Raw genomic sequence first — 20,402 nt, forward strand, 5'->3', positions numbered from 1 at the left:
TATGTCTAGCCTCGTTTTTGTTACAAATGGCGCTGAAACGCATTATGGTACGCGATTCGTGTACCACTGGTAAAATGTTTATTTTGTCTTAAATATTGGATATAAGAAGCCCATCTTTTCCAGGAAAGATCACAACATCAATGTTGATTTAAATTGACACATAATTGTGTTTTCAATGTCGAAGACTTTGAATGATACTGAGTTAGAGACATGGCTACTTTAACAGATAATCCCGTGTCACTTAAAATGGGTCACATGACCGGTTTTGATTTCAAAAAATAAAACAGTCGAATTGATTACCGCACGTAATATTTTTTTAACCAGGTTACAGAAAGTAGCGCTATAAAAAATTGAATGAATCCGAAACAATGCTGGATAATAATACATTTCCAAAAACAGCATGAGATAAATGTAGTGCTTTAAAATGTGATGTTATGAGAAGTCATTTAGCCCAGTAGTGATCCTTTAACAAAATAAAAACATTTCTTAATATATACTGTGCTACCAGGCCCCTGGATCAATTTGGTTGATAGTATATGTATGTTTGTTGTTTGTTACTTGCAGGCAATGTCTGTATATTCATTATTTATCATGTCTGCGGGTTTGTCTTATGGATGTTTTCGTATGTGTGGTGCCATCCTCATGCGTTTATTATTAGCCATCAAGGTGACCAAAATGTAACTATCGCTCGAAAACTAAATATAGCCAGCTGTTTTCTCTCCGCGTTCCATGTACGCGTTGATGAGCGACTTTTTCGCTGGCGTTTTTCTATTGTGAAGTGTGCGCATGCGGATGTTTACGTTCTGGCTCACGAACACGGGTTCTCTTCCACTAAGTTCCTGATAATTCAGCTTGCAAATGGTGATGTTATTATAAATAGGCGGCGACTAAGCGTAAACAATGTCATGATCCATGCAGGACAGAGAAATCCTCACGTTTAGAGTCATTTACGTGGGATCCCACAAACTTTTCATCGATTTCTTCTGTACACATGGAAATACATGGAAAGCGGACTTCCTAATGCAAACTGTAGCGGAGAGCGTTCTTTTTGCCACTCTAGTGAATCGCAAACCACCCGCTTTCCACTAAGAGACATATATTAAAATTGTCTCTACCCATCGGGACTTCCCCCCCCCCCCCCAAGTAAATTTTTCAAAAGTATTAATTTTTACAAGGCTAAGAACAATACTATTAAGATTATAACATCTGTTTTGCTTAATTTCTTTCAAACAAATTTATCCAACAAAAAAATAATTGTCCTTTAATCTCTGGAGGTCCTACTACAGCTGACGAAGGGCCCTACTAAAATCCCTAAGGCCACCTAAGGCAGTCATTAATATTTTCGACGGTCAGAAAGTGCAAGTCGTGCGGTATTTTACACTACTCTCAAATTAGAACCCTCCATCTTCGCACACTCACACTGCAACTGCAAGGCGTTTAGGCTACCCGTCATCATTAGTCCAATTGGTGCAGAAGTGGGCGTTAAACCCAATTTCATTTGTTATCGACAGATTTTGACAACGAGATCACCAGTATCTAAACCCAAGGGAAAGAACTCTTAATCTCAAAATTTTCAGAAGAACTGCCCAAACCCCCCGTCCCTCAGGTCCTTCGGAACCAGTCGCCACCATTCGTCGAGCCCTTAATCCGCCCTGACTGGCTATTTCTCTAAATGAGAGGGTAAAGAGGTTGCTGACGGCTAATACCAGTCAAAGGGAAATAACTCCAATTAACGAGTTACCTCCACTTCATCACCGGAAGTTGTAATATCAAAATCAAAACATTCTGGAAGCAAGACACACGTGGAGTAGTGACAGTTGTAAACTGTTTATATTACTTTTTGTTTGTAAGTTTTAAAATATATTCCGGTAAATACAAATGAAGGAATGATTATTTGACAGACTGTGTTCTCTCTTTACTTTGTATTTTAAAATATTAAGTCATGATTACCCTTTCCTTTACCAGCAGTAAAAGATAAATAAAGCCAAAGGGGCCTACCCTAGGACTACTCTAATTATAATAATAGCTAGAATAATTGTTCAATGGCATTTAGTAATTGGATAGAGCAACTTGTGTATTTAAGGTCACGTTTTAAAGAGTATTTTGTCCTTTGTCTGTTGTTTTGTAACCTTGCTGTTTCGTACTTAGTTCATCAATCATTCGTACCTCACATGAGGCCATGAGCCGTTTCGTACTTCACTTCGTACCTCAAATTGATTCGTATTTTTTCCTATGTTGTTGAAATCAGTTAAAAGAAATTGAAATAAAGGTGAAACGATTTGATCAAATCCAACGGCTACGCTAAATTTATAAAAGTGGCTGCTGAGCCTTAATTAGAATATGCACGAGATTAGTTTGTTTTCCTAAACGCAGTGGATATTTAACCGTATACGGCACTTTATTTTATTTATTTACTATTTTGCCGTACGCTTCCGTTTAACATGCGCAGTTCTCTGACATAAACCCATAACCCTAACCCAAAACCTAACCCAACAGTTCTATTCGTTCTTTGTCTAACATTGGCTTGATGCTATCGATAATGGTGCGATGAGTGGTATAGTGTATCTTGATTTTAGCAAAGCATTTGATCTCATTGATCATAAGCTTATTATTGAAAAACTTCATCTTTATCGATTTGATAATAATTCACAAATTTTGATTGAATCATATCTTGACTCACGGAAGCAAAAAGTATGTTTAGGATCAATTACCTCCTCAATTACTACAGTCAAATGCGGGGTTCCACAAGGTTCGATCCTGGGTCCTCTCCTATTCCTAATTTTTATAAATGATCTCCCACTCAATATTGAATCAAGTCAGATAGATTTGTTTGCTGATGACAGTACCCTGCATTGTTCACACAAAGATATTTTATCCATCGCCAAAAATCTCCAAAATGATCTCTATTTGGTTGCTGAATGGTGTGAAAACAATGGGATGGTAATCAATCCTTCGAAAACAAAATCAATGCTGATTTCAACAAAACACAAAAGAAATCAGAAAAACCTAACTTTATCTCTCCATGGTGAGAAAATTGAGACGGTTACTACCGCAAAATTACTTGGAATTCAAATTGACCAAGACCTTAATTGGGAAGCACAGATAGCAGATATGTCTAAAAAACTTGCATCAAAAATATTTCTCCTAAATAAGATAAAAGATCATTTACCTTACGAGACAAGAATTTTGTTTTATAACAGTTACATACTACCAATATTTGATTATTGCTCTATTATTTGGGGAAATGCTACCAAAAGTAGATTAGACATTCTTTAAAATTACAAAAGAGGGCAGCAAGAGCTATTCTTGATGCACCGATTGAAACTCCGTCCACCTCTTTATTTACTAAACTCGGTTGGCTTACCCTTACACAGAGGATTCTTTACAATAAAATTGTCTTATCATTCAAAATTATTACATTTAATACTCCACTTTATCTAAATTTCCATTTTATTGAAAAATCTCTTGTTTCCAAAATGGATATCTTGCTCCGTTCACAGACCAGTAAATCTCTTTTTCTTCAAAAATGCAAAACGGAATCCATGAAACGTACTTTTCATTATTCTGCATGTCTTTTATGGAACAATCTGCCTTTTGACATAAAGATGTGTAAAAATGTTGAAAATTTTAAGATTAAACTGAAAACTCATCTATTTTGCACACTGTAGGAACCATAATATTCAACTGATGACATACTTATTATTTTTAACTTGCAACTGCATTCTATTTTATTTTGTGTGTAATTATAGTGTTCTTCCTATATTCTACTTGTATAATGTATATGTTTTGTAGTTTGGGAGTGACTTATCAAACTTCCCACTTTAAAATGCTATTGCATTTCTAATGATTTTAAATTTATCCTGATATTACATGTATATATGTCTTTGTAGTTTAGGAGGGACCTATGGAAGATTAGTTTTTTTTTTTTGCAAACTAAATATGTTGCCTCATTAAATAAAGTTTTTATTATTATTATTATTATTATTGCTTCTTTTTCCGTTTCTTATAAAGGAACGAAATAGCCATACTTGAATTTCTATGGTAGAAACTGGAGAATTATTTTTGAAAGAAAATAAGATAATAAATGTAAATTGTAGAAAAGCATTTAGAATATTATTCTATTTTGGTCGAGGGCGCATTTCTGCGGATTTTGGTTTTTAATTTAAGTACTAAGACTGTCAGTGGTTTATGTTTTTCCCGTAAAATCGTGCTTCTGCGCCGAACTTGAAAGACGACTTGCCAAAATGGTGGAATATATCTACTTTCCGCCATTTTGAATCAGAAACGATGTACGGTAAAATAGCGGAAGTAGATACTTTGCCGTATACGGTTAAATATCCACTTCATTTCCTAAATGACCTTAAAATTGAAATAAAGGTGAAATATAATTAAATGATTTGATCAAATCCAACAGCTGCGCTAAATTTATAAAAATGGCTGCCGAATGAGCATTACCTACGATGATTTAATAACAAAAAGTGAATTGTATGGATTGAAAAAAAAATTAGAAATTTCCATATTGATATTACACAGCCTGCCCAATAGTAGTAATTCACACACAAAGGATATATTTAAACTAAAATTGCTTTAGCATTCCACTAAATTTACATCGGTTACAATCGAAAGCCATTTTCATGCAATTGGGTTTCAAAATCAGAATTACCCCGTGATATAACCGTAATACGGTCCATGATATAACAGATCAAAGAAACGCGTACGCCCATCTTCACACGTAGGCACCTTTTGGAGACTGGCTGTGTTCTATTTTTAGGCTCAAATAACCCAACCGTATCAGAAACCATGCAGTTCCACCTTACAGTGAGTTAAATTGATTTGAGGTTTATTATGTAATGAATAAAATACATTACGTGTCGCATTTTGGAATTCTTAGTATATTCAATTTTCAATCGTTTTTAACCGCTTTAACAACCCTCAATCAATTATCACAATCACAACTCATTCAGCAGAATGGGTTCAATAATCAACACCGGATTGTATACTTTTTCAATCGTTTTTTAAACTGCTTTAACAATCACCAATCAATTGTCATCAATAATCACAACTCACTGAGCTGAATGGGGGATCACGTGGCTAAGTGGGTAAGACGCTAGCTCGCTAGCCTGGAGGTCGGGTGTTCGATCCCTGCATTGGCCGAGAAAGTTCATCCAGATTTTCCGGCGTGGTTCTCCCTTGTCAGTGATGCAGGACGGAGGGGCTGACAAGGAAAGCTGTCTAGTCGTTCGGATGGGACGAAAAACCGAGGTCCCGTGTACACATTGGCGTGCACGTAAAAGATCCCTTGGCAGTTGGAATTCGATATAAGAGTAGGCCGTAGTGCCCTGTCCGGGCAAAATTTCCCTCATAGCACACTGTATGGCGTATGCCCGTCTTCATTAGCCCAGGTTAGGAGCAGAACAGTAGGACGTTAAACTCCATTTCATTTCATTTCATTTACTGAGCTGAATGGGTTCGATAATCAACACCAGGTTATAGTTTATTATTTCAATTTCTTTCAACAACATATAGATTTATTTTAATTTCTTTCAATTTATTTCCACAACATTTAGGAAAAGGTACGAATCAATTTGAGGTACAAATCATGTGTGTAGTTATAAATTTAGCGCAGCCGTTGGATTTACGAAAAAGAACTAATCAATTTGAGGTACAAATCTCGTGAATATTCTAATTCTGGTTAAACATATTCAATTTCTTTCAACTGATTTCAACAACATAGGAAAATTTACGAATCAATTTGAGGTACGAAGTGAGGCACGAATGAACTAAGTACGAAACAGCCAGGATACGAAACAGCCTGCACCCTTGTCCTTATATCAAGCTAAAACAAACCAAGACATTTATGGGACAAATATAATAATATAGACAAATTATAAGAACAGTCCAACATTCCAGTGATATGAATTTTGCAAAAATTGCTTTATCCTTAGGTTTAGTGCTTGTTATAAAAACTAACAAAATGAGTTCAGGTTCAACGAAACCAGTGAAGAAAGTTTTAACGGATGAGGAGAGAGTAGCCATGTGTAAAAAAATGGATGAAGATCTGGACATATTTATTGAAGAGATGAAAGCTAAACACAAGGAAAAAATGAAAGATCAACCACCAGAAAAAGAAAAGTCTATAGACGAGATAATTGAGGTATAGGTTTATAATTTTATGTAAGTGGAATATAATTTAATTTTAAAAGAAGTCGTTAGGTCAGTGCAGTCTACTAACTCACTAAAGGTAAATGTCCATTTATGTGAAATTGTTTGGTTAGAAAATTTGGACACTTAATGTCAGAATCGATGTGCAAACAGAGAAATGATTGTAGTGAAGACAAGGATTTGTGTGTTATATGGAATAAAACAGTTCTTGTTTCCAAATTATTGAACAATATTCCTTGATAACTGGAATTTGATCCATACTATGATGGGTTTTTTTAAGTATGCATTTTAGTATATGATCTTTGAATATCATATCTCAGATTACCATGTCATTTTATGTACATTATGTATTAACAGGAATTAGAACGTCATCCAGCATTTGCAAAAGAGATTGATTTATCCAAACCTTTAACTACAGAAGTCGAAGGGTTGATGGCTTTAAAATATGAATGTGAAGATCCAACAGGTAATGTAATTATATACGTCATTATAAGCTTTATCATTGAGTTGAGTGGGGTGGTTCCCATTCCCTAAAGATAAATGAATACAAGCTAAAATTTGACTAAGACATAAAGATTGTACAATAATACACATCAGTATTTTTCTATTTGTAGCACGAGCTGATAATTATAGAGAAGATGGTAATGATAATTTTAAAAAGAAGCGTTATAGAATAGCTATATCTAATTATACAGAAGGTATAACATCTAACTGTCCTGATCGTCAACTTAACGCAGTTCTATATACAAATAGAGCAGCAGCACAGTTCCGTTTAGGTATGTCCATTTATAAGTACTAAAAGTCATTAAATTAAAGGGGAATTATGGGAGATTAGGTAAAGAGTTGGCAGTTCTCGCTATAATAGTTAAAAAGATAGATAACGTAAATAAAATATGCTGACAATTTCAGTTAAATTGCTCCACTCTGAACCGAGATATTAGCCTTTAAATTTTAGGCTAACCTCAATCATCATTACTAAAGTCGGTACGATAAAAAACAATGTGCGTTTAATTATTCTTCACAAAATGTATTCCAATCCGCTAAATATTGCAGGCTAGCGATGGCATCGAGAGTTGATTATGGTCTGGTTAAGTTAATTAATGTCTAAATAATAATCTAGATAACATTTCAGGCCTAAAGAAAGACCTGTAATATACAGATTTAGCTCTTGCATAATGTAGGTTTAGTAACCTGCATCAATAACCTTACAATCTGGCCGTATTACAGAGGCAAACATATTAATCATGTAAAGAATAAATTTTATATTCAAGCTAAGGTTGTCTATATGACCCCTGTATGTAAACATCTCAGATAGATAATATTGCAAGTCAATTTATCAGACATAATGGTTCAACTTTCTGGTAAATATTAGAACTTTTAGGTGATTTCCCTATTCTATTGTTATTGGAGTTTTTTTTAACCTTATTTTAATCTTGTGTACATGTAATTCAGGTAATTACAGATCAGCATTCAATGATTGTATATTTGCCAGGAAGTATAAAGTTGATCATATGAAGGCTATTCTAAAAGGTAGGTAATTTATTCATATTTCATTTTAAGTGTGAAATGTATAATTTAGGATTTTTAACAGAGATATTAAATATATATTATTGAAAAAAGTTCAATTATCTGTACATCATTAGAGCGACAGAATGGTAATAAACATTTGATTGAACTGTAAGGAAACACCAATTTCATTTTGTGTTCTTGGGGAAAACCTGTTAAATTATTTCTTATTCTTCAGGAAAAACACTAATTTAAAAAAATAAAAGTACTTATTGCTTTTACTTCCAGATATTTAAGTTTTCAATTGCCTGAAAATTGCAGAGGAGAGTACTTTAATTATATCCCTCGGATAATAGTTAAATGTTATGGGTTTTATTCTTAACATATTTATGTTTTTGTTGTTTCTAGGTATGAATTGTTGTTTAGAGATGAAGAAATATGATGATTGTATAAAATGGTGTGATACAGCTTTATTGGTAAGTGTCCTACAGTAACTGTTAGAAGACTAATCAAACCCTTGGATCCCAATAACCATTGAAAATTCAGTTATTTTGTAGTATCAAAAATACTCTAAATTTGTTAAATCCCTCTGATGTGATGTCATCATAAGATTCACAAACTTCATATTCTTTTTTCCCTTGAAACTTGGCAGCAGTGTTCAATTGGGCTTAAGGAGTTACGTCACTGTTTGCATTCAAATTCATGAACTCTTGTGAATTTAATATACATTTGTGAGTCCCCACCCTATTCATATGGTTTTAAATTCATTGAATCTTATGAGCATGATATTAAAGCCCATCTCACCATAAGAAACAACTCTTATGAATTTCAGGTTTCAGGAAGAAGAGGAGCTTGATCGAAATTTAATATATTTTGATGGAATATTTTAGAATTATCCCCCTGTTTACATTCAAATTCCTGAAATCACAACGCAAGGAAGAGTTATTTTCCCATTCCCATGTTTACTTTTAAGGCTTAGTACAAAGTTCTTACCATAATAATGAAAATAGATTTACCATGGACAACTTTGTTGCAAGTGGTCATTCTGGGCCAGGAAATACAATGTCTGTATAAGCTCTGTAACTAGTTAACTTATTAGGACAACAATATTTCATAATTCTTTTTTTATTTTTATAGATGGATCCTGATGATAAAGATGTCCTTGACACCAGGTCAAAAGCTGAAAGATTAAAGGTAAAGATTAAGATTCATTAAGCTTTGTATATTTTTGTCTAAAGATTAAAATGGATAAAATGATCAATCTGATTAAAAAAACAGATTTATATTTTGTTTCGTTTATTTTTTTTTTTATACTTTCGATGGCCTCCACTACATGAAGATCTGACCGGTTGTAGTGGGAGGTTGTGCCAGGAGTCACATGAGCGGCCCACAGTTCCGTGCACAGCATGCTAAGAATTCGCCGCAACATACCATTTCTATGGCTCATCCCTCAGATCAACCGTAACTTGGGTTATTTAACAACTCTTCCAAATCCTAGTGTTGTAAAGACAAGTAAAACAAAATTTTGAACTATAAACAAATGAAACGAAATAGGATCTGTGTTTTAATCAGATTGTAAAATGACTTCAATATGACACATGGTTTTCTCTTGTTTTTAAAGAGACTGGTGCACATGTGAGTTACTGAAATAAAGTAAAGATTACTATTTGATAGTTTTGAAATGACCTGGTTATTTTGAGTGGATGTTAAACCTCATTTTATTTCTTTCTCTCTGTCTATTATAGAAATTAAAAGAGCTTGAAAATCGTAAACAAGCTGCTAAAGAAAGAAAAGAGGAAGCTGAGGAGAAGAAACTTATAGAATTGATTCAGGTACATACATAGGGTACTAAGATAACTGGTTGGATATAGGTTGCTATTGACAACAAATAATTATTAACAGTGGTTATTCTTCTTTGTCCGGTCTTGGGTAATACCAATTAATTTTTGTATTGAATTTCAGAAAAAAGGTGTAAAGATTGCAGGGTTAGACAAATTAAAAAAAGAAACAAAATTATCACCCCTGGTATTAGCCAACATAGAATCCCATCATCCAGCTGGTGCTAAAGTGAAAGTAGATGAGGATAATAATTTACATTGGCCAGTTCTATTTTTTTATCCAGAATATTCACAGACAGATTTTATAGAAGCATTTAATGAAACAAATACGTAAGTCTGTTTACACAAGTTTCCACAAACAAAGTCTCAATTATCCATTTTTATGTTAAATTATTCATCACAAAATGTATTCAAATCCACTAAATATCGCAGGCTAACGATGGCATCGAGAGTTGATTATAGTCTGGATATGTTAATTAATTTTTAATAATTCAGATAGTATTCCCGGTCTAAAGAAACAACCTGCAGTAGGCAGATTTAGCTCTTGCGAGATCGGGCAAATTATTTATGATTATTTTTATTGTAGGTTTGCTGATAATATTTTACACATGTTTGGTGAAGAGGTACAACCACCATCTTGGGACACAGATAATAAATATAAACCTGAATCTATACAAGTAGGTGTATCTACATGTTACATATAATAGTTTTTCTACGCAGATTTTGGTTTTCACCCATGAAATACAGTATTGTCAAGGGACATGTCCAGTTATTCAAGATGTCATGGTATGAGGAGAATTGTCGTCCAATATTAATAAACACATACCATTTTAGTCTTTAATCGAACAAATTTCTTATATTCACCTTTAGATATGTATTTATTTAAAGTGCCCTAGAGAAGTCAGACTGGCTGAATGTTCAGCACTATAGAAAATAATTATTATTATTATTAAAGCGTATGGACCTGGCTTATTGAAAGTTACTCTCATATCATCATGCTTTACAGCGTAAAAACTGAGTGATTTGATGATATACAATCTGATTAAAACACAGATCCTATTTTCTTGTCTTTTTTTTTATATTTCCTAATTTCGTCTTACTTGTCTTTACAACACTAGGATCTGGAAGAGTTGTTATATAACCCGCGTTCTGGTTGATGTGAAGGATTAGCCAATGCAACTGTCTGTTGCAGCGAATTCTTGGCGTGTGATGCACGGAATTGTGGGTATCCTATTAGAAACATCAACGCTGATTGGTTAATCAAAAGTCGTGTGTATGACCCCTGACGCGACCTCCCACTACAATGATCAGATATTCATGTAGCATCGAAAGTATAGATCTGTATTTTAATCAGATTGTATATATATTATACAGATTAACACGTATTCAAACTATTTTATCTATCAAAGGTTTTCTTCAATTATCAAAACATTTTAATCTCAAGAAAACTACCACATGTGGCTAGAATCTATTTTAAGCTTCTTTGTCACATGACTTAATTATGCGAGAATCAATTTTCAGCTGGTATTTATTGGTTGTGGTCCATTTACCATAAATATCGAAGCATAAGTAAATTCTTGGATTATCTTCTGCCAACTTCTGTTTCCATCGTTTAATCAGAGCGTCAACTCCTACCGGACATTATTTTAGCCATTAGATCAACACATAAGAAGGCCTCCTTATGTCACCCAAGCAGACAGCCTGTCGATTACATTTTTGTCCTGTTGGCGACCGATGGGTGCTTTTCAGGGTATCCAGTATTTTTCTATTAAGATTGTCTCTAAATTCCATATATCCCATATATGCCATACTTTTATTGGGAATTATTTACCCTATAAATACTTTCACTGGAAGGTATCTTCAAATAAACTAGTGCAAAAATTATTTTCAAGATATTTTTATTAGATATTATTATTATCCCACAAAATATAATGGCAATATATGGGATGGGGCCCTTGCGAATTGCTTTACTAGAGGGAATACAACACATATATACACCATTAGTCTACAGATTGTGTTGTATACAGATTGTGTTATTAATGAAAATGTAGATTTTTGTTCTAATGATCTCCCCTTCCCTTTAAAAACCATGAAGATAGCTCTTTATAAGATAGCTTTTCAATAATTTGTTTAGCAAATACATGCTTCTAATATTTTTCTTTTTTTTTTAAAAGATATTCTTTGAGAATCGAGAAGAAGAGAAGGTTTATCCAGTAGATATTAACTCAACCTTGGCTAAAACCATGTTACATAAAAAGTAAGACTCTATTTTTCAGCACCTCTGCTCCACTGAATCAAATTTCTCCAAAACTTCCATTTATCAGTTAGACCTATGGTGATTTGATGAATGCAGCTAACTGGGATGTCCAAGGTATAATCTCGGAGAGGGAAATTGGGGTTTAACGTCCACTCGACACAAACTAGGTCATTTCGGGTCTAACATATGGTTCAATTTTATTTCAATAATTCGCTTGCGCATAGGGGTCTGTCAAAAAAAAAAAAAATTAAATGATCGTGAATACTACCTTACAATTGACTTGAAATGTTTTGTATACACTTTCAACCTAAATATAACCATATTGCCAGTTACCAGTCAGTACACCTCTTGTCTGCAGGTGCTTGTTTAAGGATCCTCCCGCTGCTCCCCACCCCTCCCCCCCAAAACAAATAATAAGCCCAAGTAAGCACACCTAAAGTCCACAAAAAAGCAATAAAATGAATAACAATCATAAAATCACATGAACTTTACGGTCAACGTGGATAAAAATTCTTTAGGGCAAGGTAACGATCAGCTAACAGCTATATAGGCAATATGATCTATATTCTACCGTTTTACCATAGTGCTCAGTGTTATTTTATCCATTTTTATATGCCCTCAATGGCTTCTGGACGCTCTAGAGGCTAAAGTTAATATTCAATTGACTTTAAATTAATACACAGTGTTTTAGGTCATGAGATGCAGAAGCCTATTGATCTTCAACAATTTCCAATGATTACTCCGTCTTCAATTTGTCAGTGGGAGCAGAACAGTAGGACGTTAAATCCCATTTCATTTCCGATAATTACTGCCAGATTGACTTTAAACTATACACAGTGTTTATGTTCATGAGACGATGAAGCCTATTGATTTTCAACGATTGCCAATAATTACTGCCAAAGTTATGGTCCTTGAACACTTTGAAATAACTTGTGAACTAAAGTTTGCGGTCATGAGAGGAAGAAGTCTACTGATTTTCAAGGATTTCTGATAATTATTGCTAGAATAAAATATTTGACAACCCTTGTTGACTGAGTGGACAACTTAGCTGCTGTGGGCGTATGTTTCGTTGTCTGTCAACCTATCTTGTATTTTGTTTTATTTTATGGACATGCATTGTGGGGTTGGATTGTGAGTGGTGCCCTAGATTCCCCCCACCCCCATTAAGAACTTCTAGATCATCTAGGCATACTGTTTGTTGTATGTATTAGTTTCCAAGTTGACAATATTGAAAGAGATTGGACAGTGTATATTATCTGTTTATTTGTTGGGGGGGGGGAAACTTTTTTTAAATTTTGAAATAGCCTGTGACTTGTTTTGTTGTTTGAGGTGTGTGTGCCTGATAATCCGATAATTAATAAAATGACAGGTTGAAGGGAGGTAACTCCATTTTTAATGCATAAAAAAATGGCCAAAAAGTAGAAAGGGGAGCAGTTAGTTATTATTTATTTTAATAATGAATAAATATTACTAAACAGTGCTATTTGTATGATCCGTACAATGTCAGTAATGTAAGTTTACCTCTTTAATATAAATGCATCCTAGTTTTTGCTTTACTGAAGAATAACATTGATTAGTGAGTTATCCCCTGCAGGCATTATGGACTGGCCCCTTTCTACTTCCTGTTTGTGTTAGAAACCGTGCTGTGTGTTTTTGTTGTTTCATGAGTTGATTATTATATGGATCTATGAAGCAAGGGGCAAGGAAGGCATTTAATTAAACGAAAGAAACAGGGCAACGTTTTCTTAGACTGTTTTAAATTATTGAGTACCAACTGCTAAAGATTCTAGACTGTATTCTGTAAGATTGTCCTATCTATTACGTCATCAAAATGGTTAAACTTACCACAGAACTTATGACAAGAGGTACTTCAGGCCATAACAAGAAAAACAGAGAAGAAACACAAAGTCACTATTTAGAACGTCTAACACATCTATATTTAGAAGAAAGGGGAATAGATGATGTAGGAGAAGAACTGGGTTTATGTAGAAATTTAGTCGCTTTATATCTTTATGACAATCAACTTTCAAGAATACCAAAACTTAGCCAAAATCCAAACTTAACCCATCTTTATCTTCAAAATAACAACATAAGAAAAATGGAGTGTTTATCCAGTCTTCGAGATCTTTCCAAATTATATATAGGTGGAAATGCAATTACTGTTTTAGAGGGTATCGAAAATCTAAAGAATTTACAAGAATTACATGTTGAGAATCAGCAGTTGCCATCTGGGGAAAAATTACTGTTTGAACCGAGGTCTTTAAAGACTATTGTATCATATGTTCAAGTGCTGAATGTTTCTGGTAATAATCTTGACAGTATAAAAGAACTCGAAAAAGCTGTTAATTTACGTCAACTTATGGCAAGTGATAACAATATTACAGATATGAAAGAGTTGTCTCATGTTTTAAGTAATTTGACAAAAATATGGCGATTAGAGTTGATAGGGAATCCTGTTTGTCACAAATCAAAATACAGAGACAAAATCATTGTCATGTGCAGAAAACTAGAATTATTAGATAGCAAGGAGATAACAGATACATCTAGACAGTTTCTACATAATTGGCAGGCATCTAAAGATGCCCAGAAAAGAAAGAAAGAAGAAATGAATAAACAAGAATTACCTGATGTATTGTATTCAGATCTTCCACCTGTAAAAGGTCCACCCATGCATGCCACTATACCTGGTTATATTATGCCAGGATTACCGAGAAAACAGTTCGAACAACTACTGGTGAAGAAAAGTACGTCTGATAATCTTATTGCAAATGAAACACAATTCGGACTAAATAAAATACCCAGAGCAAAGGTTTTCCCCTAGAATAAACAGTTGAGAGAGTGGAATGTGTGAAGGGAACAAAAACTACAGAACTGAAAGTATATGTACTAATCGCAAGGTCATTAATCACTGTAATGTTGCAGATATTAAAATTGCATGTAACCGTTGGTGATATATCAAAACTTATAAACCATATAATATATATAACTGTTTTCTGTGTTATTACTGTGGAGTTTAAGATCATCTATATTTACTAATTTCAAATACTGATGAAACCAAATTCAGAACAGATTTTCATATGTGCTACTTATATTCACTGTGAAGAAGATATTGTTAAAAAATAATCAAGTTGGGATGCCATGTCATTTATCCTCTACATTCTCCAACAAAATATAAATATTAGCATTTATACAATAAATTGAAGTTTATTAACTGGAAGTCTTTTGACAATCGGGATGTTCCAGTCTAAGTTGTTACAGTGTGTGTTGTGTTGGTTATCTGGTTGTTGTGTGCTCTGACAATTTTATTCAGTTTGTGTGTTAAAAATATGCCCCTCCCACCCAAATAATACAGTAGCAATTTGTATTGTTCTATTCCAAGTCTTGGTTCAGTGATGTTGTTTTTATTACCATAGAGAATTATAGGGTAAACTATTTTGTGAGAACTTACGGATTGTGACAACTTATGGATTGTTTTGTTTTGTTTTTACTAACAGGACACAGACTCATTCAAAGTACATGTAATAGTAGGACAAATACATTTATTAAATGTGTGTGTTTTTTGTCTGTAGTCTCGACCCAAGTTCTTGTGTTGGTATATTATTATTCAAAGTGGCACAACTGCGAAGTGAAAACCGTATTGCTTATTATAAATATTGTTAATTTATTATTTGTGTAATTATTCATTATTTATTTTCAGATTCTATGTGCATGGTGGAACTCCATATTTTATTATAGTTGTGAGAGGATCAAAATATTATGATGAATTTTTAAAACGATATAAAATTGCTTCATAATCATTATATTGTTTTGTTTTTACACATCGGTGTCATCTTGGTCATGGTAGGAAACGAGACAGTATTTATTTATACCAGGTAATTGGGTCATTCCACGTCAAGTGAACACACTTTTATGACACCGTGCCTCGGATTTTGACCTAACTTGCAGGGATTGATGTCCAGCCTGAAAGAAAACACTATACCATGTTTTGGGTCATTTGGCCTAATGGAACCCATTTTAGGGGTCACCAAAGATTTGGGTCATTCGACTGACTTCGCAGCTTCTACCAGCCATAACTCAACACACAGTTGTTCAATCTTGATCAAAATACTCAGCAGACTGAGCCCTTTCATTTGACGTAAGGCATGATGTTCTGCGATGATTTTTTTAGGAAAACATCTTTTTGTGTAACCTTTGATCTTGACCCATTACCAGGATCACAAATCGATCAGGTCATTTTTTTGCCCAAATACACACCACAAATCAGAGTGGGATCTCCATGGGAACACGGTCAAAATGATCACCAAACATGCCATCCAGTTCAGCTCTCACATAGGTGCCAACTCGTCATATACTAATTAATTCGACAATAGGCCCACTGTAACATCCCAGCTACGATAACTTTCTGGGCCCATTGATCCAACTCTGAGTTCCCATCATACCAGTCCCATGAACTCCCAGTCTCGTGCTTCCAAGTGCTACAAATGATACGATTCCAGGCCACAGAAGCTCTCATTGCGCTCACGGTAGGCAGGCAGGACTATGGGCATTATCCACACCATAATAGCTTTCACGCAAATGAAGCGATGCCGCCACCCATATGAAGTGTGGATGACACTAAACCGAGACATGCTCGAAGTGAAAAATTTGATATCTGAAGTATCATTTCTATCACACTTCCGTAACAACACTTCAAATTTTCAATGAAATAAAGAAGGCAGCAATGATATTGAAGTGAGGAAGAAGCCATGCCAAATATGCAAATTAGGCTACTTCCAAGTGTTCACTTCAGTGTTTTGCCTAATTCAACCCAGTGTTTATCGGGTGTTTTCCGTTTGCACCATTCACCAAAACGTGAAGCTGTCAAGCTGATGATGGCTGAATGGAAGATGAATGAAATAGCGAACTGGAAACGTGCAGAGATGCCATCGCTAAAGTACTCTGTTGATTCCCCGTTACCTTTAAGGCTTTGTTCAACTTCCGGAAGTGCCAAGTCTGTCGTGATAGTGTGTCTAGCCTGCAAACAGAACTAATGGAGGCCTACGATGACCACGCTGTTGATGAAGTATAATTCTAGCAGTGGACAACGACGGATAGGTCGCAACTTCACACGGTGACTATGCATTTGGAGGAATTTGTCGAAAACGTTTCTGAAAAAGTCACCAGACAACTAGACGGGGAATTTGTGGTTATCAGAGACTTTTCGGAAAACTTTTCTTTTCAGTAGTGCAGGACACGGCCCAAGGCTACCACTGGAATAATGCGCAGGCTACAATCCACCCGTATATATTACTACTAGAAGTGGTCCCACTACTGATGTCTTCCGCCTCACTGCAGCCACAGTAGTGGCTCGTCCTACAGAGTTCCTTTGCGCAAGATTTTTAATCAAATGACTAAGGATAAACGGAGAGAGAGAGAGATAGAAATGGGGTTTAACGTCCATTCGACACAAACTAGGTCATTTCGGGACTAACATATGGTTTATTTTTTTTATTTCAATAATTCGCTTGCACGTAGGGGTCTTTAGCAGTGGGGGGGGGGGATGGAGGACCCGGGGAAAACACACGTGGTTGGACAGGCGAACCTACTTCTTGTCACGTGCAACCGGGGATTCGAAACCACGCCAGTTGACTCAATGATGAGGATGAACGGATTGAGGCTGTAGCCTAACCTCCCATTATTCATCGGAAATTCAACTGGCTACGTACGTCACTGCCAAATATGGCAGACATTGGTGGCTGGGTTATATAACGGAATTCCGGCAGGTAACCGGGGAAATTAGGATTAACTTTATCATTATTATGGATCCCAGATGAATGGTACGAGTAGATAAATCGGACATATATACTGTTATCAGTCGAACAGAGACAGGATGCACCTACCCTATAGACTTTCTAAAAGTGAAATGACCGAATCAAGTAAAGCTCTGTCAAAGAGACTGTAGTGGTATGTTCCCTTTAAAGGGACAATAACACTCTTGCTGGCTTGAAAGCTCCAGAAAATAAATAATATCTCTAAGTACTAGATGTTTAAGTGTCCTACCTGTTGTGTAAATTATCCATTACATCCTATTTTACTTGTCCAGAGGGTTCGAAAATATTTTTAAATCGAAGTTTCATTTGAAAAGGTTTACGTTAGACGTTTCAAACCATTATGTTGAATTTTTCTAAATTTTTAAATAAAGTGTGTTAAGATGAAATTTGTATCATCAATTACTTGAAATATTCTAAAATAGTACAATTTGTTGACCAGAATAAAGATTGGGACATATTATTCAGCTACAATAAGAGTGGTAAAAATTGAGCCTTTAAATACCTTAAGGCCTATAACTGTCTAGATGTCATGAATATGTATAACTGGTGCACGCGCACATCCGGGTACTTGACGACGGATTGTCGTCGCATGGTACGAAGCAAAATAAACGTCTATCTACAAGACAAGTCTACATTGTCGTATCATCTATCGCTAGCCACCATGGGCAGCACTAACACAACAGAGACATTGATTACAATATTGTTCTCTTGTGGTCAAAACAAATAACTATTATGTGACGGCTTTAACAGAGAGCATGTAGGGGTACCCATCTTTGGTGATCATTTTGACCGTGTTCCCATGAAGATCCCACTCTGATTTGTGGTGTGTATGACGATTATATAGGATATGTCATTTTGGGGCAAAATAATGGCCTGATCGATTTGTGATCCTGGTAGAGGGTCAAGGTCAAAGGTCACACAAAAAGATGTTTTTCGGAAAAATCTCAGAACATCGTGCCTTAAATTACATCAAATGAGAAAGGGTTCATTCCGCTGCGTATTTTGATATCAATATCATCGAGCTGAGTTATGGCTGATACGATGATAGAAGTTTCGAAGTCAGTCGGATAGCCCAAATCTTTGGTGACCCATAAAATGGGTCCCATCAGGCCCCATGACCCAAAACTTGGGACAATGTTTTCTTTCCAGGTGAACAACAATACCTGCAAGTTAGGTCAAAATCGGTGACATAGTTAGTATCATAAAAGTATATGTAGCTTACATTTGACGTGGATTGTCCCAATTGTTCTTTACTCGTTTTGTGCAAGTGTTGTTAAATCCACTTTAGTTATAATACCTGTATTTCATGTAAATCCACCATGTAGTTTATAAAGTGCATATAATTTTATTATAAAGAGTAAGTCTGAAGGAGTTTTTAAAATGTGGGAGTGAATCACAGTTGAACTGGCAAAGCAGGCAGGTATTAATGTACATTGTCATCGAGGTTACGGACAAGAAAAATAAATCTTTGTTCTATTTAGTATGGCTGATTCTTGTTGAAAAGGTGCAACTCTGAACTTTACTTAATAGACTGTTGTGTTCATGATGTGTCCTAACTCCCCTGGAAAGTGATGTAATGATAGGTTGCCAGTGTCGGCAAAACATAAAAATTATGCATCCATTAAGAATTGCTTTTGTGGGCATAATTCGAACAATTGTCTGATGTGAAATATTTAATATATTTTTATTACCAAAATGAACTCTTTAATACACCATCAAAATTATAGAGTTCACATCACGATCCTGTTTGTCTTGACAGCAGTTTTACTACCAACATACAACAGCCATTAAGCTACCCACATCATCTGAGAAACCATCACATTTCAATGATCAGCTAATTAACTTAAAATCCCATTAGTGTTGTAGGATCGACTTCTGTCAGTACAAGCCCTAAAACCACCAACATATCCCGTCATGTCAGCAAATATTGAATAGAAGGATGGAGTTTAATATCCACTCAACACAAACTAGGTCATTTTTGTATCCATGTGGTTTATGTTTATTTCAATAATTTGCTTGCTCACTAATGTCTTAAGCAGTGGAAACCTGCAAGATTAAACAAGAGACCCTAATCATTGTCAAGTACAAGCCTGGGGCTGAAACCACAACACTAGATTCAATGATTTACAGAGCATGCGTTAAGTCAGCCCACCTCCCTTGAAAGGATACAAGTTACCATAATTGTACAGATAACTTGGATTTATATTAACAGCATTTTTTGGAAATGAAATGGAGTTTAAAGTCCTACTGTTCTGCTCCGAACTGGGCTAATAAAGACGGGCATGCACCATGCAGTGTGCTATGAGGGAAATTTTGCCCGGGCAGCGGCACTATCGCCTACTCTTATATCGAATTCCAACTGCCAGGAGATCTTTTACGTGCATTGCAATATATACACAGGACCTCGGTTTTTCGTCCCATTCGAACGACTAGACAGCTGTCCTTGTCAGGCCCTCCGTTCTACATCACTAACAAGGGGGAACCACGTCGGGAAATCTGGATAAACTTTCTTGGCCAATGCAGGGATTGAACACCCGACCTCCAGGCTAGTGAGCCAGCATCTTACCCACTTAGCCACCGTGACCCCTAACAGCATTTGGACATTTGATACTATATGTACCTGGTAATGCATTCATATCTGGAGAGAGAGAGAAATGGGGTTTAACATCCACTTGGCACAAACTAGGTCATTTGGGGACTAACATATGGTTTAATTTTATTTCAATAATTAGCTTGCACATAGGGGTCTATAGCAGTGGGAGAAAACTGGAGGACCCGGAGAAAACCCACGAGGTTGGACAGACAACCCTTCTCCTTGTCACGTACAAC

General features: G+C 35.4%; 2 protein-coding genes across 2 annotated transcripts; both read left to right on the forward strand.

The window, feature by feature from the left end:
- Positions 1–1,752: 1,752 nt before the first annotated feature.
- LOC126818466 (tetratricopeptide repeat protein 4) lies at positions 1,753–15,560 on the forward strand. Its single transcript, XM_050545893.2, has 12 exons — positions 1,753–1,846; positions 5,946–6,154; positions 6,520–6,628; positions 6,777–6,938; positions 7,615–7,692; positions 8,077–8,144; positions 8,806–8,862; positions 9,414–9,500; positions 9,631–9,836; positions 10,093–10,183; positions 11,681–11,763; positions 15,461–15,560. Exons 2-12 carry the CDS (start codon positions 5,975–5,977, stop codon positions 15,555–15,557), a joined length of 1,218 nt encoding a protein of 405 aa, XP_050401850.2. The 5' UTR covers positions 1,753–1,846; positions 5,946–5,974; the 3' UTR covers positions 15,558–15,560.
- Positions 11,835–15,560, forward strand: LOC126818467 (protein phosphatase 1 regulatory subunit 42-like). Its single transcript, XM_050545895.2, has one exon. It carries the CDS (start codon positions 13,595–13,597, stop codon positions 14,582–14,584), a length of 990 nt encoding a protein of 329 aa, XP_050401852.1. The 5' UTR covers positions 11,835–13,594; the 3' UTR covers positions 14,585–15,560.
- Positions 15,561–20,402: the final 4,842 nt, after the last annotated feature.

The sequence above is a fragment of the Patella vulgata genome, chromosome 4 (genome assembly GCF_932274485.2).
Source record: "Patella vulgata chromosome 4, xgPatVulg1.2, whole genome shotgun sequence".
Taxonomy (NCBI): Eukaryota; Metazoa; Mollusca; class Gastropoda; family Patellidae; genus Patella; species Patella vulgata.